Source organism: Hyperolius riggenbachi, chromosome 4 (assembly GCF_040937935.1).
Source record: "Hyperolius riggenbachi isolate aHypRig1 chromosome 4, aHypRig1.pri, whole genome shotgun sequence".
Taxonomy (NCBI): Eukaryota; Metazoa; Chordata; class Amphibia; order Anura; family Hyperoliidae; genus Hyperolius; species Hyperolius riggenbachi.
This window is the reverse complement of record NC_090649.1, coordinates 188,515,268-188,540,768: the sequence shown is the minus strand read 5'-3', so window position 1 is coordinate 188,540,768 and position 25,501 is coordinate 188,515,268. Positions and strand designations below refer to the sequence as shown.

Sequence of the window (25,501 nt, the reverse complement as noted above, 5' to 3'; positions counted from 1 at the left end):
TTCTTAGCTGTACTACACATACAAATCATAATATCATATTTTTTTTTTCGCTTCAGTGTCTCTTTAAGGGCTTGTTCACATCTAGGGTGTTTTGCGTTTTTTTTTCAAGCGCAGGCGATTTTGAAAATCGCCTTAAAACCGCTTGTGCAATTATTCACTATGAGAGAGTGTGCACATCTGAGCGGTTCGTTTCCAATCCGTGCAGCAAAGCGCTGCATGTACCATTTTTTAGGCGTTTTGCCTCAATGGAAGGTATAGGGAAATCACAAAACACTTGAAAAGCATACGGATTTCCCAGACGCTTTTAAGAATAAATACATTGCATTTATTCTTTTCCGGTTCAAAGAGTTCACTTCCTGACTGACGCCAGGAAGTAAAAAAACAAATTGCTCTGCAAAAGCGCAAAGCACTTATAAAAGCACTTTATAAAAACCGCAGCACCCACTCCAGCACCGGTAGGGGGGGGGGGGAAATAAATAAAAAAATAAAATAAAAATCGCCTACAAAAATCGAAAATCGCGGACGTTTGCGATTTCAATTTTAGATGTGAACAAAGCCTAAAGGAAAAAAAGGCCTCCCACTTATTGACCGAATTAAGATAAAGTACTATAGTATACTTCATATGCTTGAGTATGACAATTTCTGATATAGTAAACTACTTTATCTGGTCCCTTGGACTTTACTATAAAGCGATTCTTCTTCTATCTGAATTGTATATTTTAGATGTATGAGCTGTTGAATCTTGTACAGATCAGTTGAGCTGATACTAATAGGAATACTGATAGACTTAGCCAACGTACATAGCAATCGTTGACACCGTTCCAAACAGTGATGCAAGGGTTAAAAGATTCTACTATCGCATTTTAATAAGCACAACTGCAAAGTTAAATCCTGTACTCTGTAAATTAATCTGAAGCCTAAAATTACTACTGGCATTTACACACTGGCCTAGTAAGCTTGCTCAAATGTCTTGGATAACATACCTACTGTATTTATAGAAGGCATTGAGCACAGCCAGCGAATTCAACTCCATGCACTGATGGCTAACACACTTAAAATGGCAAAAAACGGTTTAGTAGTGAAAGGATCAACATTTACATTATTTTAAATGTACAAATTAACAAGCACTATAAATATTTTAAGCTGGCACAAACCTCAAAATGAATAGCACAGAATAGAAAGGGATACAAAAATACAAAAACAAAGGCTCCACCACAGGAAAAAAAAACTAAAACAAACAAACAAAAAAATCAGCTATTCATATTCAGTGATAAAATAAGCACCATTTAAAAGTAGCTGCTACAAAAATTACAAAAACAATTTTCAAATGCTGCTAGTAAAATCTTTTCACGTAGGAATATGTAATAGCTTAAGAGAACCTGAGGTGGGATTTACTTATGCTAGTGGGGCACAGAGGCTGGTTATGCACACTAACACCAGTCTCTGTTGCCCCATGGTGTGCCTCCAAGACCCCCCTGCGCGCCGCTATACCCCCCGCAGTGCTGGCGACACGCAGCATGTCGCCAGCACAATGTTTACCTCTCACCTGTCTGTTAGCGCCGCTCCCCTGCCTCCTCCGTATCGGCGCTACCCGCCCGCGTCACTTCCCTCCCGCTGATTGGAGGGAAGTGACGCAGGCGGGTAGCGGCGATACGGAGGAGGCGGGGGAGCGGCGCTAACAGACAGACGAGAGGTAAACATTGTGCTGGCGACACGCTGCGTGTCGCCAGCACTGCGGGGGGTATAGCGGCGCGCAGGGGGGTCTTGGAGGCACACCATGGGACAACAGAAGCTGGTGTTAGTGTGCATAACCAGCCTCTGTGCCCCACTAGCATAAGTAAATCCCACCTCAGGTTCTCTTTAGGCAGATAAAAGAAAAAAAAAAAAAAAAAAACAGAAGAAATATAAAATGGAAGTCCTATTGTTTGATGCAATGCTTTCACATAGAACAGATTTTATTCTAGATTACATAGCACTAGTGAGGCGTACATGGCTATTTGGAACTGGGCGAGCCGAGTGATCGTTTACCCTGCTGCCACACAAATATTAAGGGGGTGTTTGTGTGTGTGTTAATACGAAGGGGTGCGTGGTTGTTAAATATTATTCCCCCCTCAGAGTCGATGCAACTCAGGGGCACAGACTATAGCATTACTGCTATAGCTGCTGGCAAGCTTTGGCGCTACGTGGCGCTTTAGGGGCCATTTCCACTGAGTGCAAATTTGCATCGCGAAAAGTCACATTAGTACTGAAAGCAATGTGATTTCAATGGAGTAGTTGTCACGGAATGCGTTTTTTGTAGTCTGCAGCAAACTGTCCAATTTTGGGGGATTGCAACTGACTGTCTGCACCACGCATTCGTTTCACAGGTAAGGTTTGTCAATTACACCAGATGCATGCAAAAATCTGCATAACAATGAAACATTTTTATGTGGAAAAATGCATGCGAAATAGCCTTCTGGAAACAGCCTTAGGTTTCAAATCCTCCAGGTTTCTTCCTAAGGGTTTCCAACGATTTCAGTTACAAGCCATTATGTTAACCGCTTCTGGACCATGCTTATTGAAATCTACGCTTACTTTAAGACCTGTTATCCCTACGAAGGTGTAGATTTTAATCTCCGCACCGTACGCTCCTGCTGCTCTCCCGTCGCTGCAGCCCACTCGCCCTGTTGTCACTATGACAGCAGAACTCTGAGCCGGTAAGGAGCAGATTTCATTGGCTCCTGACCCGTTGAGTGCTCACTGTGGGCTAAGGCCTCGTTCACATTACATGCGTTGCCATCCGTATTTTGGCAACTCGTGCGGGAGGCAGGCACGATATCAGAAGTGCATAGACTGCACTGTCTGATGTTAACACTGCATGCGTGGCGGACCAGAATAGATGCTGCACGCATTTTTTGCCCATACGCATTGGCTGTCCCATTCACTGCAGTGAATGGGAATCAGCCACGCAACGCATGCAAACGCAGATGGCGTGCAATCGTACGCGTTGCGTTCTGATCGCACAGCCATCTACGTTTGATAATGTGAACAAGGCCTTAATCTTTCAGCAGCACAGGGAGTCAGATGTGATAACTGCTCTCTAGCTGGGATTTTCCACTCTGCTGCCAGCTCAATGCTTGATTCAGGTCACATGATCACTCTAAAGGCAGTTTATCAAGGCTGGCAACAACATATATAAAGATTGTGTGAGTAATAGAGCACCCTATTTACTTTTGCTAGCAAAGATCTGTGAGAGGGAACTGGGACTTCACAAGAAATTGACTGTAAACAAGAATAGAGTCCCTATAAGCACAGTTCAAATACTACTACTTTTACTTTACTTACATCTGCTCCTTGCAGTGACTTTTTAAGTACGGCTACCACTTCCTCTTGAAAAGCAACTTCATCCACACATTTGGGTCGGCTGCACAGAAATGACATTATTAACACAAGACACAAATAGGCATTTAGAAAAGAGGATAGATACATTGAGAACTTGCCTAACATACAAATGTCCATAACCCAGGATGTGAAAGTGGCAACTTGCACATATAAGTGAAGTCACTAAATGTTGATTAATCAGCTGCCTGTTTGAAGCTTAGATTTTCTGCCCACTAATGACATCTTGTGGGGTAACGGAGATCTGCATCAGGGAAATTCCTGTTCGGAGTTCAGGCAGTATACAATACACATCTTAATTAGATCCAAACAGCATCAGATCCTGTGCAATAAAGGAAAGCTTCACCACACCTCTCCTTCATTAAGTTAGAGGGAGGCTGGTTTTACGCTGTAAATGGTCACAGAATTGTCATCTTTTTAACTAGCACTAGTGATGCATGCCATGCACGGACGAGGACCAAACAGTCTGAGGGCAGACTGAGGGCAGAATCGCATATTGGTTTTCCACTATGTGCTATGGAAACCGCATATGCGATTCTGCGGGAGTCTGTGGGATAATTGTGGCTCTGTACAATTAACAAGCTGCTACATCATTGCATTCCGCAGATCTGGAGGGGTGTGTTGGCTTTTAGGTACAACAAAGATGATTTGCATATTCAGCAGTGATGCATTGTGGGACACATCATAGGACTCGTGCCTGCGCAGTACAGCGGATCTAACCGGGTTCAGCTATTTCCACCTCAACCCGAACAAAGAGCCGCTAGTTCCATCTGCACAGGAAATATTTACCTTGCCGCTGTTCGTGGGGCAGGTGCGGAAGGGGGTCGCCGCGCTGGATTGCCGGGCTACGGGAGGTCCTTCCAGCCAGCAGACACTATACCAACTACAATATAGGGTGCTGATGTAGCTAGCACCACCCCTGGATGATTTCTTACAATGCGAGTCAGGCAAATCTAACAGCGTTTTTGAATAACGTTGACCCGGCCAGAATGAGTGTGCGTCTAGGGATATGGAAAGATCTATAACATTTTAGAGAGTATACATTTACTCATAGCGAAAAGCACCTGCTAGAGACCATTAAGGTGCCCATAGATTACTCGACTAGGCAAAACATCCGTTGAGTGCATGGTGGTAACCGCGAGCGAGAATTGCGAACAAGGAATGCAACAGAAATTCCTATCTGCTGCCCCCCCCCCCCCCCGCCTCCCCAATGTTATGTCCCCACATTGCCTGTGCAGGTATACTTTTGCTGTCATGCCATCCACGCTGCTGCCATCATCATACTTCAGTATTCAGGCCCCATGTGACTACCGGCATATAGCATGTGGTGCACGTGTTGACGTCACATCGGATTCAATAAGAGAGAACTCTGTCATTGGTCAATCGACTGCCAAATTCGCTAGCTGCATAGGTAACTTTTAACTTTGTTTCTGTAACTACAGATCACATGCATGTAATAAAACAGTGTAACAGATGAGCACTGTGTACTCATGTCATGCATTTCCAAGAGCAATAAAATATACTTTGTAAACACTGTTTAGGAAACTTCTCGTTTGATTAGCCTCTCATGACAGAGATTATTCAAGATTCAACATCACAAAGTACTTTCAGGGCACTTATTCTGGAACAAGTATGATACACGAAAGTCAATCACAAACACAGATGCAGAAAATTTGGATTACTTAGATTAGCTATACTAAAACTCTGGCTCAGAGTGCCCCCACATGGACATCTCAAGATATAACTTACTTATGGAATTAATCATTTCTTTTGGTATTAGTACAATATATATTTATATATTTTTATTAATTTTTTTTAGAGATTCTTTTATTTTCAAAGAAAAGAGAAAATACATGAACATTTAACAGAAGTGTCACAAGTATCATATCCAAGGACATATAAAGAATATATGAACAGACTTATGCAATCAAGTGATTACGTAAATGTAGGCATACATGAAGAGCCATCAACCAGTATGGCTCCGCAGACATATATATAAGTGCATAGATAGTTCTTAAAGGAGGGAAGAAATAACCTGGTTACAGTCAACTTTTTACAGGAACGGTAAGTCCAGCACAACGGGTAGTTCATTTATTACCGTTATCATGGCTTCCCTGGGCTCAAAGGGATCATACACCAGGAAACCTATAGTAGCTGGAGTTGCCTACCAAATGGGTCCTAAAAACAATGCCCTCCTTAATTCACAACAAAAGTATGACAGGAATAAGAGAGGGGAAAGAAAGAAAAAGGTGAGAGGAAAAAGCAGGGCTGTGGAGTCGGAGTCGTGGAGTCGGGCAATTTTGGGTGCCTGGAGTCGGAGTCGGGAAAAAAATGCACCGACTCCGACTCCTAATGAATTTGTAACTGTAATTAAAATAGAAAATATGATAAAATGTTCTATTTCTCAGATAGTAGTCATTAAAAATAATGTATATATACAGTATATATACAGTAATAGCTGTGCTTAGTCCACAAAAATGAAACAAACCAATCAAAATTAGTTACTTGTGCTGCTTCAATAAAGCAGTCCCCGTATTTTTAAGGTCAGATATACATATCTGATTGTGACTGTATATATGATGTGTACACAGGAATCTCTTATATATGTTACGGCCAGAACCCGAAGTTTGGCCAGAACTAGAAGTGGCCGGCCACTTCGGGTTCTGGCCAGCCAATGCGCGAACTGGCCGCTGCGCTGCGGCCAATGTGAGAAATGAAACAATTCCTGTAAGGTTTAATGTGATGTTGTGACCGCAGCGCAGCAGGGCAAAATGTATCACACATCTTTACTTTATTCAATGGCATTAAGCCGCCCGGCTTTTTCCTCTGCCTCTCTCTCCTCCCCCCCCCGCCTCTCTCTCCCCTTCTCTTATGGGCACAGCCGGGCGGGGGACACGCGTGTCCAGGAGAGTCGTTCGTCGCGGCAGGAGAGCAGAGCGGGGAGGCTGCAGACATTGCTTCTGCCAGCACCCGCTCTGCAAGAACGGCAGGATTCCCCTGCCGCGACGAACGACTCCGGAGGGACACGCGTGTCCCCGCCCGGCTGTGCCCATAAAGAGAAGGAGAGAGAGAGGCGGGGGGGGGGGGGAGGAGAGAGAGGCAGAGGAAAAAGCTGGGCGGCTTAATGCCATTGAATAAAGTAAAGATGTGTGATACATTTTGCCCCGCTGCGCTGCGGCCACAACATCACATTAAACCTTACAGGAATTGTTTCATTTCTCACATTGGCCGCAGCGCAGCGGCCAGTTCGCGCATTGGCCGGCCAGAACCCGAAGTGGCCGGCCACTTCTAGTTCTGGCCAAACTTCGGGTTCTGGCCGTAACATATATACTAAATAACATCTATGATGTAAGAATAAAGCCTGATGTGTAGCTATGTCACTAATAGAGATGGTCAACGAGATGGAAATAATTCTGCATTGATGCGGATTTATGCAAATGTATGCACTCCCTTTGCTGATGAAATCAAATAATGTGATATGTTGTTAAAATTTGGTTTGGTGACTACAAATTAAAGGGTAACTGAGACGGATGAAAAGTAAAGTTTTATACATACCTGGGGCTTCCTCCAGCCCCCTTCAGGCTAATCAGTCCCTCGCTGTCCTCCACCACCCGGATCTTCTGCTATGAGTCCTGGTAATTCAGCCAGTCAGCGCTGTCCGGCCGCATGCCGCTCCCACAGCCAGGAACATTCTGCACCTGCGCAATTGTGCTGCACAGGTGTAGTATGCTCCTGGCGACGGAGTGTGTGCATTTACTATACTCTACATATGCACTCCCCACAGAGCTGCAGGGAATCCACTGAGAATGCTGTGCACATTGAACACAGAGGTGTTGTCTGTTTACAATCTCCTCATTCCCCTGCAGAGTACCTGCACATCATTCTTACATGTACCCACACTTACATTGCCTAGGGCCTGATAGATGTTCTTTGTTCCGGTTTGTACCTTTTATAAGTACTCTTACCAAGGACTAGTTTTAGTCTAAAGGGAATAAATATAGTAGTCTACATATCCTTCTCACTTCAGTTGTCTTGTAAAATTCCTAAGCGTTGGCAGTCAAGAGACGAATTTCATGTTACATACTTTTAATCAACAAAATTGTAATATGCAAATTAGAGGAGTCGGAGTCGTGGAGTCGGAGGAATCCTAAACTGAGGAGTCGGAGTCGGTGGATTTTTGGACCGACTCCACAGCCCTGGGAAAAAGTTGTGAGTGGCCATGACGAGGACCAAGAGTGAACCGGAGGAAGACCCAGCAAGAAAAATAAGTACCCCCTTCACGCCAGGGGAGGAAGATGGGTAAGGAAGGACCTCCAGGCTTGCCAAAATGAATATGTTCCCAATCATTTAGCTAATCAGATTTTATTTATATTTTAAAGTTTGTAAAGGTTGAGCTATTCTATAACCAACAGCATAGACCTAGAAGCACATGGCTATAAGAGTTTTCCGTACAGAATAACTGCAAGGTACATAATCTGTATTTTATGAAAGGTTCTATACTACTGTCACTGGGAACCACTGGTTGTATACGACCACATGGTCTTACCGAATGCAGCACAGTCATATTCAGGCAGCATTTTGGGCACACCTTTAGACAGGGAGCACACACAGTACAATAGTGCACATTTTTGCCACACTCTGCAAAACGAGCACTTTCACACTGGCTACTGTATTCAATGGCCCGCTCAGGAATTGCACGTTGTTTGCATTTTTTGCCACAATTTTAAATCTCACATCGGTTTGCATTTTCCCACACAATACACTCATATTTTCAATTAAAACCATTGCATTGTGATTCCAAAAATTGCAAACAAAGTAAAATCATATGCAGAAAATGCAATCGCAACCCAAAATGAATGCAGAGCCAGGGGTGGGCTCACGAGTGCTTACTCGTGATTCAAATGAGGCCTAATTGCCTCAGGTGTGCGGCTGGATGATAAAGGGTTACTTACCCATAATGCCGCCATCCTGCCGGCGCTACAAACAGGTTGAATTGCGTCCTATTGGATGCGTTGCAAGCCTCACCACCGCGCACTTCCTCCTTCCGGCTTGAAGGAGAGAAGTGCACGTAGTGAGGCTTGCAGTGTGACCAATAGGACGAGTGCAAGCTGTTTGAAGCGCAGGCAGGACGGCGGCATTATGGGTAAATAACCCTCATCCAGCTGCACACCTGCCGCAATTACTGTATATTCTGGCGTATAATGCTGCGTACACACTGGCGACTACGGTCGTTTGAAACAGCTAATTAACGATCGTTCCGCCGACAATCGGGGAAAGAACTTTACCAAACGATCATTAACACGGACGACAAAAGAACGACATTGGGAAGATGGAAATATCCAACCTGACGGATCGTATCTACCGACAATCGTTACAAAACTATAGTGTGTACAGACATCGGCCGAGAACGATCGTTACAAGGGCCAATGCGCCTGCGTTGGATTCTGCCCAGCTTCAGTACTTCCTTTGTAGCGCGGCCGTAAAGATTGTTACATTGCTCATTTCAATTAAACTTTGTTTTCAAGTTAAAAATCATATATTTGTATCTATTGTAACTCCATGTCAGTGGTTTTTTTTTTATTTTATATAAATATGTACGCAACATATCCTTCTGATCATTCTTTTCTGCGAGAACGATCGTTAAAATGTGTAGGATGATCGCTGCATCCCATCGTTGCATTCCAATCTTTCCAATATCGTTCGTCTGGTAACTATCGTTTCTTGCAAACGATAGTTATCGCAAGTGTGTACGTAGCATAAGACTACTTTTTGACCCAGGAAAATATTCTCAAAAGTCGGGGGTCCTCTTATGCACCGGGTGTCTTAACCACTTAAAGACTGCAGCCTTAAAACCCCTTAAGGACCAGACACTTTTTCCATTCAAACCACAGCAGCTTTAATGGTTTATTGTTCGGTCATACAACCTACCACCTAAATGAATTTTACCTCCTTGTCTTGTCACTAATACAGGATATTCTCTAAAAATTAGCATATTGTGATAAAGTTCATTATTTTCTGTAATGTACTGATAAACATTAGACTTTCATATATATAAGATTCAAATACACACAACTGAAGTAGTTCAAGCCTTTTATTGTTTTAATATTGATGATTTTGGCAAACAGCTCATGAAAACCCAAAATTCCTATCTCAAAAAATTAGCATATTTCATCCGACCAATAAAAGAAAAGTATTTTTAAAACAAAAAAAGTCAACCTTCAAATAATTATGTTCAGTTATGCACTCAATACTTGGTCGGGAATCCTTTTGCTGAAATGACTGCTTCAATGCGGCGTGACATGGAGGCAATCAGCCTGTGGCACTGCTCAGGTGTTATGGAGGCCCAGGATGCTTCGATAGCGGCCTTAACCACCCTGGCATTCTATTAAGATCGCCAGGGCGGCTGCGGGAGGGTTTTTTTTAAATAAAAAAAAAACTATTCCATGCAGCCAACTGAAAGTTGGCTGCATGAAAGCCCACTAGAGGGCGCTCCCGATCCGTAATTCTGATCGCCTCCGGCAGTCAGAATTAACAAGGAAGGCCACAATGAGCGGCCTTCCTTGTTTTGCTTACCTCGTCGCCATAGAGACGAGCGGAGTGACGTCATGGACGTCAGCCGCCTCCGATCCAGCCCTTAGCGCTGGCCGGAACTGTTTGTTCCGGCTACGCTGGGCTCGGGCGGCTGGGGGGACCCTCTTTCGCCGCTGCTCGCGGCGGATCGCCGCAGAGCGGCGGCGATCAGGTAGCACACGCGGCTGGCAAAGTGCCGGCTGCATGTGCTGCTTTTTATTTCATTAAAATCGGCCCAGCAGGGCCTGAGCGGCACCCTCTGGCGGTAATGGACGAGCTGAGCTCGTCCATACCGCTAAAGTGGTTAAGCTCATCCAGAGTGTTGAGTCTTGCGTCTCTCAACTCTCTCTTCACAATATCCCACAGATTCTCTAAGGGGTTCAGGTCAGGAGAGTTGGCAGGCCAATTGAGCACAGTAATACCATGGTTCGTAAAAACCATTTACCAGTGGTTTTGGCACTGTGAGCAAGTGCCAGGTCGTGCTGAAAAATGAAATCTTTATCTCCATAAAGCTTTTCAGCAGATGGAAGCATGAACCCACTTTTGAACCAGAAACAGCGGCAGACGCGCCTGACCTGGGCTACAGAGGAGCAGCACTGGACTGTACAGCTTTCTTTTGGTGCTATTTGGTTGCTGCTGTGATTTTTAGTTTTTATTATATTCATCAAAAAAAAAAAAAAAGACATGCAATTTGTCAAAAAAATGATTTATCTTTACTTTCTGTGCTGACATTTTTCAAATAAAGTAAAATTTCTATATACATTTTTGTCTAAATGTATTGTGCTACAGGTCTTTGATCAATAAACAGACACTTAATGGATTTTTTTTGTTTGGGTACAAGTTATAGAGTTTACAAACTATGGTGCAAAAAAGTGAATTTCCCCAGTTTGAAGCATCTCTGACTTTTCTGAGCACCTGTCATGTTTCATGAGGTGCTAGAATTCCAGGATAGTATAAATACCCCCCAAATGACCCCATTTTGGAAAGAAGACATCCCAAAGTATTCACTAAGAGGCATGGTGAGTTCATTGAAGATTTTATGTTTTGTCACAAGTTAGCGGAAAATGACACTTTGTGACTTTTTTTTTTTTTTTTTTAAAGTTTCCATTCCGCTAACTTGTTGTGACAAAAAAAAAAATTAAATCCGCCACGGACTCACTATGCCCCTCTCCGAACACTTTGGGGCGTCTACTTTTCAAAATGGGGTCATTTGTGGGGTGTGTTTACTGTCCTGGCATTTTGGGGGGTGCTAAATTGTAAGCACCACTGTAAAGCCTAAAGGTGCTCATAGGACTTTGGGCCCCTTAGCGCACCTAGGCTGCAAAAAAGTGTCACAAATGTGGTATCGTCGTATTTTTTTTTTTTTTTGTCCATTTACAGAGATATTTCTCCCACCCAGCATGGGTATGTACACCCCAAAACACATTCTACTACTTCTCCTGAATACGGCGATACCACATGTGACACTTTTTTGCAGCCTAGGTGCGATAAGGGGCGCGAAGTCCTGAGTACCTTTAGGTTTTCACAGGTCATTTTGAGGCATTTGGTTTCCAGACTACTCCTCACGGTTTAGGGCCCCTAAAATGCCAGGGCAGTTTAGGAACCCCACAAGTGACCCGATTTTAGAGAGACAATCCCCCAAAGTATTCCGTTAGGAATATGATGAGTTCATAGAAGATTTTATTTTTTTGTCACAAGTTAGTGGATATTAACACTTTGTGAAAATAAAAACAATAAAAATCAATTTCCGCAAAGTGTCATTTTCCACTAACTTGTGACAAAATAAAATCTATGAACTCATCATACTCCTAACGGAATACCTTAGTGCGTCTTCTTTCTAAAATGGGGTCACTTGTGGGGTTCCTATACTGCCCTGGCATTTTAGGGGCCCAAACCCGTGAGGAGTAGTCTGGAAACCAAATGCCTCGAAATGACTGTTCAGGGGTATAAGCATCTGCAAATTTTGATGACAGTTGGTCTATGAGGGGCCAAATTTTGTGGAACCGGTCATAAGCAGGGTGGCCTCTTAGATGACAGGTTGTATTGGCACTGAAGTGCGAAGCGCAGGATGTTCTCAAATCGTGACCTGGACATGGCAGCAGAGAACATGGGCATGTGATGTTTTGGGTGCGTACACCAATAAGACCGCAATAAATTATTTTTTACTAGACCCATGTTAAGGAGAAGGCCCAAAAAAATGTTACGTTTGGAAACTTGGGAGTGGTTTCCACCGAAAAGGCTGGGCATGGTAGCTTCTCGGATTGGCGGTTGCGTATTGTGTGGCATAACTGTTGGTCTCAGCCACAATTAAGTCGTAGAGATCCACGGTGCAGAACAGATGAAAAAAAGTCTAGGGCCGATCCTCAATTATCTGTCTCCACCTGGACTCCAGACTTGGCGGTGAAAGGGGCAGTACGGGTGCAGCGGAACCAGGGGATTGCCAACACCTCTGGGAGACTATGGGTAGTACGGGCCCGTTTTGCTGGTGGCTGTGACTCGGGTCTTAATGCAAGTGCCACCGAACCAGTTTCTACTACCATGCTGGTGCTCGCCACTTCACCAGGGTCTACGGTAGTACTGGTGCTAGGTGCAGGAGATACTACACTGCTGGTGCATGCCTCACCGAAAAAACGCGGATCAGCGCTAGCACCACTCTGCTGCCCTTGAGTCTGATCCTGTGCCACCTGCGGTCCAGTGACATAAGGTGTGGTACGCCTGGCTCTAGCCGGGACCTCAACCTCGTCATTGCTATCGGTCAGAGAGCCACTGCTGTTCACCGGTTCGTATTCTGACTCGGATGATTCGTCGGATGAGGCTTCCCAATCACACTCACTCCACTGGGCCAGAATCTCGGCGGCCTCTTCAGCGGAATACTCCTTTTTTGGAGGTGGTGACAGGAGGTGATTGATGGGTGTCTCGGGGTGATTAGAGGGGAGAATAGATGCAATCAATGCAATGGGGAGGTGATCGGAAGGGGGTCTGAGGGGAATCTGAGGGTTTGGGCCGAGTGACCAGGAGCCCACACGGGGTAGATAGGGCCTGATCTGATGGGTAGGAGTGCTAGGAGGTGAGAGGTGGTGACAGGAGGTGATTGATGGGTGTCTCAGGGCGTGATTAGAGGGGGGAATAGATGCAATCAATGCAATGGGGAGGTGAGTGTGTGTGTGTGTGTGTGTGTGTGTGTGTGTGTGTGTGTGTGTGTGTGTGTGTGTGTGTGTGTGTGTGGACCACCAGGGGAGGAGGCAGCCTGTATAATACACTTTGTATACATAAAGTATTATACACTTTTCTACGGCGAGTTAATAACCCGCCGGCGCTGCTAATTGGCCGGCAGGTTGATGTCACGGGTGGGCGAAGCCTAATGCCGGCGGATGCGCGCACATCCCTGCGCGCGATCCCCAGGTAATCAGTCCCCAAGGTGCCGTCGCCGATCGGCGTTACGCGGTCATGGGGGAGCCACCTTGCCGACGCCCATAGGTAGTGGGCGGTTGGCAAGTGCTGAAACTTCCAAGCCAGACTGCACAAGTATAGTAGAAGAAAATGCACTCACCAGGATTCCTGAAAAGAAGTGACTTAACATGGTCCTGATGACGAGGTGAGGGGGCACCTCACTGGGAAGGTTTTGTACTGTATACAACAAACAGCCAATCGCCGGTAAAGTAAATTGCTTGGTTGTTGTATACTGGGTACCACATATAGTACCAGTATCTGTACCTGTTTATACAGTATAGCCCCAGTACATACAGTACAGCGTACAAATGTCCAAGAGTCAAGAGGGGTAGTCTTATAGGGTGAGTATATCCCAAAATGTATATTTTAGCTGGAAAAGTTAGGGGTCGTCTTATACGCCAAGCCTCATTTGAATCACGAGTAAGCACTTGTGAACACTCGTGAGCCCAGCACTATGCAGTGTAGGCCTGAACGATTTATCGTTTGGGGATCAAAATACTTTCTGGAGTGGAAGGGGAGGGACAAACTGGGTACCTAACGCTATCTTCCACAGCAAAACAGTTTTTTCTGTCGACGTATGTTTGTACATTGAGAATTTAGTGCTAAAGCTTGATTTGAAAATAAATAAATCGTGAATCGAAATTGCAATTTCTGAAGGAAATCGTGTGATTCAATCTTTCCCTAAAATCGTTCAGGCCTATTGCAGTGCACCACAATTCCCCAGAAACACGTGCAAAATTCACAACGGAATTTAAGTAGGAAGTGTGGAGATGGAGCGCAGCGTGGTGTGGAGCGGCAAGAGGACGTCATCCAAGTAAAATTACCCTCTCTGCGCTGGACCCCTCCTCAGACACGAGCAGATGCAGTTTCCTCATAAAACTGTGCTCGCTTGTCCCTAGTAATTGATTTATAATTAAGTGCAAGCCAAGAAACAGGCTTTGAGGCCTCATTCACACGTAGAGACGCAAAATGCCGGCAAAAATCGCTAGTGATTTTCCCGCAATTTCATGCTAAAAAAAATAAATCCCTGAACACTGCAGCGGTTTTGCTGCAATCGCGTTTAGCACTTCTATAGCACTGAAACACGATCCCCAGGAAATTGCCTGAAAATGGTGCAGGCTACGCGTTTGCGTTTAGCGGTTTTGAGCGATTTGCGCCAATTAGCGCAAATCACCCAAGTAAGAATGGGCCCATAGGGTTTCATTACACTAGCGCTTCTAAAAAGCGCTAGCGTTTGGCGAAATCGCAGCAAAACGCTCAAGTGTGAATGGGCCCTGAGAGCATGGAAACAGATGAAAGGTGGTGCTGTAGTTACCCGGAACACAAAAATAATGTGTCACTTAGCTACTTTTTTAGCTTTTAAATCAAAATAAAAAAAACTGTAGGATTTAAAAAAAAAAATCCTATTTAGGTGTAAAGGTAGCCATATATCTAGCGATTCGGATTCAATCGACAAAGTGATCAACTTTATTGGGCGATCAACTTCAGTATGGTTGTGTGAAAGTTGATTAAACTAGCAGCCCACACACTACAAACGATATCCTATGCAATTCACCATCACTAATTGATCTGACCAATGTTGTGCCTCCAGGCTCTGAATGCAACAACTGATTCAGTGTCCATCAAATGATACATGAACAGTAGCCAATTCCTGTACGATCGACCAATATCTTGCATCCTGCTTGATGGGGGGGGGGGGCAGTTCCACGGGCCACTCAGCAGCATCCTGGAGCTAACGATACTCTGCTCCTTAGCTATTCAAATATAAACGTTTTTATTAAATCATTGCCTAGGGACTACACTAAGTGCTATTTGAAAAAGCACAAGAACTGCTTGAGACCAAGCGTCCCTGTCTACTGTGGTGTTCCAGACAGACAGGGATAGTAGGAAACAATTTACTATTTGCAGGGGGAACGACAGAACAGCACTTCCCAGCTATACTGTAACTTATCCTGCATTAAAGAACATTTACCGATTACAAATAGTAGTTAATGATTTAGCATTAAGAACCTTGCTGTATTTGTAAAACAGCAGTCAAACTATACGGGGGGGTAAGAGGGAGGAGACAACACCCCCCCCCCCCCAAAAAAAAAATATTGTATCTTAACCACTTAAGGACCGCCCCCAGCCGATGGGCGGCGGCAAAGTCCGGGCCCAAACAACCGCAATACGCCCATCGGCGGGGGCGGCTGCGGGAGTGGCTATGCGGCGATCACGTCATTCGTGACGCGATCAGCTGCCGGGGACTGGCTCCGCCCACCGTTCGCTGTAACCCGCCGGCTGTTCGGAAGCGCCGGCGGGTTACTAGCACCCGGATCGCCGCTGCCCCTATGTATAATAGGCTTTGTAATGTATACAAAGCCTATTATACTGGCTGCCTCCTGCCCTGGTGGTCCCAGTGTCCGAGGGACCACCAGGGCAGGCTGCAGCCACCCTAGTCTGCACCCAAGCACACTGATTTCCCCCCCCCCCCCTGATCGCCCACAGCACCCCTCAGACCCCCCCCTGCCCACCCCCCAGACCACTGTTTGCACCCAGTCACCCCCCTAATCACCCATCAATCACTCCCTGTCACCATCTGTCAACGCTATTTTTTTTTTTAGTCCCTAATCTGCCCCCTACTCCCTCCTGATCAACTCAGATTGTCCCCAGCCCCCCCCCCCCAGACCCCCCCTCCCTGTGTACTGTATGCATCTAACCCCCCTGATCACCCGTCAATCACCCCCTGTCACTGCCACCTATCAATCAGCCCCTAACCTGCCCCTTGCGGGCAATCTGATCACCCACCCACACCAATAGATCGCCCGCAGATCCGACATCAGATCACCTCCCAAGTGCAGCGTTTACATCTCTTCTCTCCTCTAAACACCCACTAATTACCCATCAATCACCCATCAATCACCCCCTATCACCACCTGTCACTGTTACCCATCAGATTAGACCCTAATCTGCCCCTTGCGGGCACCCAATCACCCGCCCACACGCTCAGATTGCCCTCAGACCCCACCTTATCAATTCGCCAGTGCAATATTTACATCTGTTATTCCCTGTAACAACCCACTGATCACCTGTCAATCACCCATCAATCACCCCCTGTCACTGCCACCCATCAATCACCCCCTATCACTACCTGTCACTGTTACCCATCAGATTAGACCCTAATCTGCCTCTAGGGCACCCAATCACCCGCCCACACCTCAGAACGCCCTCAGACCCCAGCCCTGATCACCTCGCCAGTGCATTGCTTGCATCTATTTCCCCCCTCTAATCACACCTTGAGACACCCATCAATCACCTCCTGTCACCCCCTAGCACACCTACCCATCAGATCAGGCCCTAATTTGCCCCGTGTGGGCTCCTGATCACTCGGCCAAACCCTCAGATCCCACTCAGACCCCCTTCCGATCACCTCCCCAGTGCATTGATTGCATCTATTTTCCCCTCTAACCGCCCCCTGAGACACCCATCAATCACCTCCTGTCACCCCCCCCCCCCCCCCCCCCAAGCACTCCTATCCATCAGATCAGGCCCAATACATCCTGTCATCTAAATTTGCCCCCTCATAGACCACCTGTCATCAAAATTTGCAGATGCTTATACCCCTGAACAGTCATTTTGAGAAATTTGGTTTCCAGACTACTCACAGTTTTGGGCCCGTAAAATGCCAGGGCAGTATAGGAACCCCACAAGTGACCCCATTTTAGAAAGAAGACACCCAAAGGTATTCTGTTAGGTGTATGATGAGTTCATAGAAGATTTTATTTTTTGTCACAAGTTAGCGGAAATTGATATGTATTTTTCTTTTTTTTTCACAAAGTGTCATTTTCCGCCAACTTGTGACAAAAAAAAAAATCTTCTATGAACTCACCATACTCCTAACAGAATACCTTGGGGTGTCTTCTTTCTAAAATGGGGTCACTTGTGGGGTTCCTATACTGCCCTGGCATTTTAGGGGCCCTAAACCGTGAGGAGTAGTCTAGAAAACAAATGCCTCAAAATGACCTGTGAATAGGACGTTGGGCCCCTTAGCGCACCTAGGCTGCAAAAAAGTGTCACACATGTGGTATCGCCTTTACTCAGAAGAAGTAGTATAATGTGTTTTGGGGTGTATTTTTATACATACCCATGCTGGGTGGGAGAAATCTCTCTGTAAATGGACAATTGTGTGTAAAAAAAAATCAAATAATTGTCATTTACAGAGATATTTCTCCCACCCAGCATCTGTATGTGTAAAAATACACCCCAAAACACATTATACTACTTCTTCTGAGTACGGCGATACCACATGTGTGGCACTTTTTTGCACCCTAACTGCGCTAAGGGGCCCAAAGTCCAATGAGTACCTTTAGGATTTCACAGGTCATTTTGCGACATTTGGTTTCAAGACTACTCCTCACGGTTTAGGGCCCCTAAAATGCCAGGGCAGTACAGAAACCCCACAAATGACCCCATTTTAGAAAGAAGACACCCCAAGGTATTCCGTTAGGAGTACGGCGAGTTCATAGAAGATTTTATTTTTTGTCACAAGTTAGCGGAAAATGACACTTTGTGAAAAAAAAAACAATTAAAATCAATTTCCGCTAACTTGTGACAAAAAAAAAAATCTTCTATGAACTCACCATACTCCTAACGGAATACCTTGGGGTGTCTTCTTTCTAAAATGGGGTAACTTGTGGGGTTCCTATACTGTCCTGGCATTTTAAGGGCCCTAAACCGTGAGGAGTCGTCTTGAAACCAAATGTCGCAAAATGACCTGTGAAATCCTAAAGGTACTCATTGGACTTTGGGCCCCTTAGCGCAGTTAGGGTGCAAAAAAGTGCCACACGTGGTATCGCCGTACTCAGGAGAAGTAGTATAATGTGTTTTGGGGTGTATTTTTCCACATACCCATGCTGAGTGGGAGAAATATCTCTATAAATAGACAATTGTGTGTAAAAAATTTTTTTTAAAATTGTCATTTACGGAGATATTTCTCCCACCCAGCATGGGTATGTGTAAAAATACACCCCAAAACACATACTACTTCTCCTGAGTACGGCAATACCACATGTGTGGCACTTTTTTGCAGCCTAACTGCGCTAAGGGGCCCAAAGTCCAATGAGCATCTTTAGGCTTTACAGGGGTGCTTACAATTAGGCACCCCCCAAAATGCCAGGACAGTGAACACACCCCACAAATTACCCCATTTTGGAAAGTAGACACTTCAAGGTATTCAGAGAGGGGCATGGTGAGTCCGTGGCAGATTTCATTTTTTTTTGTCGCAAGTTAGAAGAAATGGAAACTTTTTTTTTTTTTTTTGTCACAAAGTGTCATTTTCCGCTTACTTGTGACAAAAAATAATATCTTCTATGAACTCACTATGCCTCTCAGTGAATACTTTGGGATGTCTTCTTTCCAAAATGGGGTCATTTGGGGGGTATTTGTACTATCCTGGAATTTTAGCCCCTCGTGAAACCTGACAGGTGCACAAAAAAGTCAGAGATGCTTGAAAATGGGAAAATTCACTTTTGGCACCATAGTTTGTAAACGCTATAACTTTTACCAAATCCAATTAATATACACTGAATGTTTTTTTTTTTTTTATCAAAGACATGTAGCAGAATAACTTGCGCGCTCAAATGTATAGGAAATTTTACTTTATTTGAAAAATGTCAGCACAGAAAGTTAAAAAAGTCATTTTTTTGACAAAATTCATGTCTTTTTTGATGAATATAATAAAAAGTAAAACTCGCAGCAGCAATCAAATAGCACCAAAAGAAAGCTGTATTAGTGACAAGAAAAGGAGGTAAAATTAATTTAGGTGGTAGGTTGCATGAGCGAGCAATAAACCGTGAAAGCTGCAGTGGTCTGAATGGAGAAAAAGGCTCTGGTCCTTAAGGGGCGAAAAGACTGTGGTCCTCAAGTGGTTAAATGTTAAAGATAAGCCCCCCTTCCAGAGCAGAGTCTTGGGCAGCAGCAAAAATCAGCATACACAACTAGTGCACTCTATTGAAAATTCTTCAGACACCTGCTCATATTCTACTGTGACCTCCACTAATATTGCACTGGTCCCCCAGAAAACTGTCCTTTGATATTTATGGAGAGGGTGGCCCCGGTGCGAGCTGGGTCCTATGGCGTCGGTTTATAGATGATGTACTACTGATCTGGAGGGGTGATCGATATTCACTGGAACAGTTTATCGATAATGCTAACGACTGGAATATTAAGTTCACTGCTAATATAAGTGATCTAAAGGTTAATTTCTTAGACCTAGAAATATGCTTTGAATCTGGAGCTTTAAAAACAAAAACGTTCCAGAAAGCAGTGGATGTTAGCAGTTACATCCTTCACACCAGCTGTCATCTACCACGCTGGTTGAATGGTGTTCCCAGGGGGAAGTTCACGAGACTGCGACGCAATTGCACAGAAATTAAAGAAGCAGAGAGACTCGGGAACTGCCTCCTGGAAAAGGGTTACCCCAGAAGACAGAGGATTCCAGAAGGGTGATTGCATGTAAGAGACGAGAGGATTTATTGGCCCCAAAAACCAAGACAGAATGGAACGGAAGCGAGTTTTCCATGGTCCTTCAATACACATCACAATCTAGTGTGATATCTGGAATTGTCCGGAAACACTGGAGTGTGTTGAGGGAGGATAACATTTTGGGGGAGCTATTACCAGAGAAACCAAAATTAATTTTTAAAAGAGCCCCTAATGTTGGCCTTTCTATTGCTACAGCTGCCAATGAAATAAACAAAGGAGATTTGTCAATGAGATTAAAAGGGCAACAAGGCTTTATAAGATGTGGATTCTGTAATAATTGCAGAATGACACATAATCCGGGGAAAGTCGCTGAAGTTGTAACACCGGCTGGGGTTTCATTTGAAATTAAAGACTCCATAACATGCAACACGAAGGGGGTCATATATTGCATTCAATGTCCCTGTCATAAAAGATACGTAGGAAGAACAAAAAAAAAAAAAAACAAAAAAAAAAAAAAAAAAAAAAAGAGTATTGCATAAGCGTATAGGTGAACATTTTAAAAAATATTCTTAAGAAAAATGAGAAACATCCACTTTTTAAACCACTATAAGGAGAAACATAATGGGAGTTTGAGGGGTACAATCTTTTTTTGGTTTCGAAAGATAAAGAGGAGTCCCAGGGGGAGGGGGGAGATTTTATTAGAAAAATGTCCAGGAATGAATCCCAATGGATCTTCCAGCTGGACACACTGATGCCCAAGGGATTAAATAGCGAGATGGAAACATTCGCTTTTTTTAATGAATAAATATGCACTTGAACAACAGGTTTTACTGATGAAAGGAATAGAACTGTGTGTGATTGCTATATTTGCAGTATGACAAGGTGTGAGAGGTCAAAGTGGCAGTAAAGTATTTGCATAAGCCCATATTTGCATAATGATGAGGTGGGTGGAGATAAACTTGCACATGGGCAGTGGAGCTGACAAACACCTATTTAAGTGGATGCACTATGTTTGGTGGAATCAGATTTTAGCTGAAACGCATAGAGGTTCTCTTGTAACTAAACAAATCGTTTCTGGAGCATTTAGGAGCCTGGCTGGCCGCGATAGCGCTTAGCGACCATTTGCACAATAAAGGTTCCTATAGCTTTAAGGTGACGTCACCAGAAGAAATAGTTCACAGCTTGTTGGAACAGACAGCGGGCGTCACACTGGACTTGCCAGCAGGAAGTGACGTATGCGTCCAAGTAATACCGAGAGCTGATCGGATAAGGGAGCTCTGAAGTACCCGGCTGAGTTTACAGCTTGAAAACCCGGGAGAGGAGCTTCTATGATACAGAGGTACTCTGATCTAATGTAGTTTTTGCTGCAAAGCTGCGTTTTAAAAGGTGTTTTTACACGAGACTGTCAGTACAAGCTAAACGGGCTGAATCCACTGAGGCTGATTTATGTACTGCTGGAGCTGAGACTTGTTAAATGCATAAAGTTGATCAACTTTTTACATAGATAGGATATTACTACGATCTATTTTTGGAACAGTTGCTGGAATTGAATCCTTATATATATGCTCTGTGGACCACACATTATTGAAAACTGCCAGTTGGCAATTTAGAGTTTGGGTGCAGATTTTATTCATTTTGAGTGGGAGGAGGTGTGTGCTGCATTTGAGAAGTATGTGGTGAGATTGCTAGTTGTGTGGATGGTATGAGTGTTTGACTCTCAGGTGTGGTCTTTTAACCTTGTTTTATATTTCTGTTTATGAGAAATCTATAGATTAAATTAACAATTGGTTAGTACTAGCGCGTGTTCCTTTGTTTATTATTTGTTTTCAGTTGACTTTTAAGGGTTCTGGGATCCCCTCTTTGGAACGTGCAGCTTAGTTGTCTTAGTCCCCCCAGCGCCAACTTCTGCAATTATAGTTCATTATACAATTGAATTGTACTATACAAGCTGCTGTTTTAGAATATACCTATAGAAATACAGCATTTTTCTACCCAGTTCCTACAGCAACCTAGTCTTGAAACCTTCCTTGTTTTCTATAAAAGGAAAAAAATATTTTTTTTAAAGCACAAGAGACAAAACACAAAAAAGGTGGCTTCACTAGGGCATTCACTGCTCCCATGTAAAAGCAGTCTATGTTCATCCCACAAAAATAAATAAATGGAAAAACAGAATCAGGTCTGGTCAGCTTTTTAGGATTACACATTAAGGCCTAGTTGACATTCGCAAATGCCAGCACTGAGCGCTTTTGTAAGCGCTTTTGTTTGCCGATTATTTTCTTCAAGACGACAAATCAGGAAATGAACTCTTTGACCTGGAACTTAATAAACACAATGGGCCTGATTCACAAAGTGGTACAAAGTGTTTGCACGCCTGTGAAAAGCCCTTTATCACGCCTAAACTCAGTTTAGGCGTGATAAAATGAAACTCACGCAAAGTTTTGTGCGCGCGATGCGCCCATTAAACACTATGGGCGCTGCGTGCGGAATTGCGCGTGCGGGACTTTGCGCGCAATAACCAGCACAAAGCGGTGCTAACTCAGCGGTGCAAAGATTATCACGCCTAAAGTCTTTTAGGCGTGATAATTGAGTTATCACCGCTTTGTGAATCAGGCCCAATGTACTTATTTTAAAAAGCCCTCTGAAAATCACTTTCAAACAAAGTGCTTTTTCAAGCGCTTTGTGATTTCCCTATACTTTTCTGGAAGCCCAAATGCTCAGGAAATGGTGCAGGAGTCGCGATTGGAAACAAAGCTAATCGCTCATGTGATAATACTTGCATTGAGAAACATTGCTCAAGCGCTTTATAAAAAAAAAAAAAAAATCGTCAGCGCTTCTCAAACAAAACGCGCTCATAGTGTGAACAAGCCCTGTACAGGCCAAAAGATACATCAATGGTCTGTGCATGCGTACTGCCTGTGTGTAATTTCCTTCACCATTGATTTTTGCATAAGAGACAATCAATTCTCCTACCCGGATAACCAAATAAGAAACAACATTTATTTACGAAGTGAGACCGGCCATATATGTACATATCCATCACCTGATAAATCATGTACTTCTCCATGAATTCCCCCCAAACAACGAAATGCAGCCCCAACAAAATTTGCTCTTTACACTACAGTTGAAAATTGCAGCTGATAAACTGAAAATAAGGATGCAAGATTGTAGGAAAGTTCTATGTATCATTACTACTAAACATAAAATTATTTATCTCATACATTTATTTTCACTACAGATTTGCTTAAAAGAGAATATGTACTCTAAAATTCTTACAATAAAAAGCATGCCATTCTATTCATTATGTTCTCCTGGGCCCCTCTGTGCTGTTTCTACCACTCCTTGCTGAGATCCTGGCTTGTAATCGCCAGTTTTAGGCAGTGTTTACAAACAAAAAACATGGCTGCTAACCAGCATGTGACAGGCTCAGAGAAGTTCAGTCTGTGACTCATACAGAGCCTGGAGGGGGCGTGGAGGGTGTGCATACGGTAACTTCTATCCTATCACAGCAGAGCAGCACACTCCTGTCTGAGCCGACAAAGGAAAGATTAGATTATATAACAGAGATAATACAGCCACTGTGCAACTAGGAAAGGCTGCAGTAAGACAGCCCACATTAGAACAGGTATAGGAACTTATAGGATAGAAGAAATAAAGCTTAAAATGTTGTTAGAGTCTCTTTAAGATAACCTTATACCAAACATTTTAATTAATTTTAGCAAGCAAAACTACTGTAACACAACTGTACAGCATTATTTGCAGAATCCTGCATTCAGTTTTGTTTAAAGTAAACCCATGACGAAAAATGCTTAAAGGAGTTGTCAGGGAAATTTTACTAAAATAAACGCAACTTACCGGGGGCTTCCTCCAGCCCCAAGTTTCCAGGACCTCCCTCACCTCCAGGTTGCTCTGACGTCATCGCCGGGGACCAGGTCGGAGCTCCGGCAAACGGCTGCGGGCAGAGCTGCGGCGAGTGAGGTCCTGGGAGCTTGGGGCTGGAGGAAGCCCCCGGTAAGTAGCGTTTATTTTAGTAAAATTTCCCTGACAACTCCTTTAAGTTAGATAATTACCTCAGTAGAGAATACGCTCTGGATGATCCAGAGGCTTCTAAGATCCTTCTGCAGACCAACCCTTCATCACAACGCTCATTAGCCAAGCACTTTTCTTTTTTTCTCAAAAAGTTTTTATTGGTTTTGAATATAAAAAGCGATACATCTGTGCAATATCAAAGTGCATTTTACAGATAACAACTTAGCGCAAGTTTAAATTCAGTTTAAGGCACAACAGAATCTGCAAAGGCAGGAAACATTACATATATAAACATTGTGGATATCAGCAGCACTAAGGCAACAATTGCTGATATCCCCAGTCAACAGTTAACTTAATGGGATAATATTAAAAATAGTAGACCACCGCACAGAAGCGGTGGCTCAATGATCTTGACAGTTTGTACCTGTCGAATTTTTGTGTAGATCAGGGGTCAAGAGGGTGTTAAAGTTAGCCTTATGAAATTGACCCATGGGCTACTCCAGAAGTATAAGAGGTGTTATATGGCTAACTTCATTATTTAGTGGATCATCCTGATGGGACAGAGACCATTAGGGGAGAGGTAGGAGAGAGAGAAGAGTAAACAGAGGGGGGAAAGGTGATAGGAGGGAAGGGGTAAGAAGAGAGTGGAGCCGAGCAGTGTCTATCCCACCGTGATGCTGTATTTCAGTGCATGGGTGGTGCCCAGGGAGGCTTTTATTAAATTATAGAGCTGTGAAAGACGCAGGAAGCCAATGGGCATAGTGTACAAAGTAAGGTTTACAGACCTTTTCAAACTGTGGGAGAGTGTCATTTGTTATAGCTTTCATTCTGTCGAAACAGAGGGCGTGACTAAGGTTGCATTTAAAGGCGTGTAGAGGAAGAGCTGGGGATCTCCAAGAGCGGGCAATTACACGTTTGGCAGCGAGACAAATGTGCATTAGTAATTTATGTTGGTCTTTAGATATGTCTGGGGGTTTAATACCCAGTAAGGCCACTTCGGGGAGCTTGGGGATCTGTAGTCTAACTGAGGAATATATTACCTGATATACCCTACTCCATAATCTGCGTACTTTTGGGCATGACCACCATATATGTAGAAAAGTGCCTTTTTGCCCACATGCTCTAAAGCACAAGTCGTTGTGACCCGGGTTAAATTTTGCAATTCGGTCTGGAGTCAGATACCACCGAAGCAATACTTTGTATTGTGCCTCTACTAGGGCTGAACTGATGGAGACAGCTGGGGTACACTTCCACATATATTGCAGGTCCTCGATATCTAGAGTGATATTAAGGTCTTTCTCCCATCTAGAAATATATTGTGGTTTGGGAAGATTGTGGGGGGAGATTGCGTTTTTATAGAGTATGGAGATAAGTCCTGGGGCGCCTGGGTTTGAGGCACAGATATGTTCGAAACAGGTTCTAGTGAGTAAGGATTCATGAGGTCTAATATATTTCCTAATGAAATGTGATATTTGCAGGTATCGAAATAGCTCTGCGTCTGGGATTTGTTTGTGCTCCTGTAAGTAAGCAAAGGATTTGGGAGAATTGTCAGTCACTAAGCTATATATTGAGGTTAGTTTGTTTTGTTGCCACCACGCAAAGGCTGAGGGGTTAT

The 25,501-nt window shown here is 44.0% G+C and overlaps 1 protein-coding gene and 1 non-coding gene across 3 annotated transcripts in view; both read right to left on the bottom strand.

Moving 5' to 3' along the window:
* Window positions 1-25,501, bottom strand: part of RFC4 (replication factor C subunit 4) — a 67,511-nt gene that overhangs the window by 38,610 nt on the left and 3,400 nt on the right. For both annotated transcript variants that reach the window (XM_068279311.1, XM_068279312.1), the window contains exon 3: window positions 3,325-3,403. In XM_068279311.1, the coding sequence (XP_068135412.1) occupies window positions 3,325-3,403 (79 nt within the window). The remainder of the gene's footprint in view (window positions 1-3,324; window positions 3,404-25,501) is intronic.
* On the bottom strand, window positions 15,228-15,356 carry LOC137505463 (small nucleolar RNA SNORA63). The gene has a single exon (XR_011020075.1). It is a non-coding gene; the product is annotated as a small nucleolar RNA SNORA63 (small nucleolar RNA).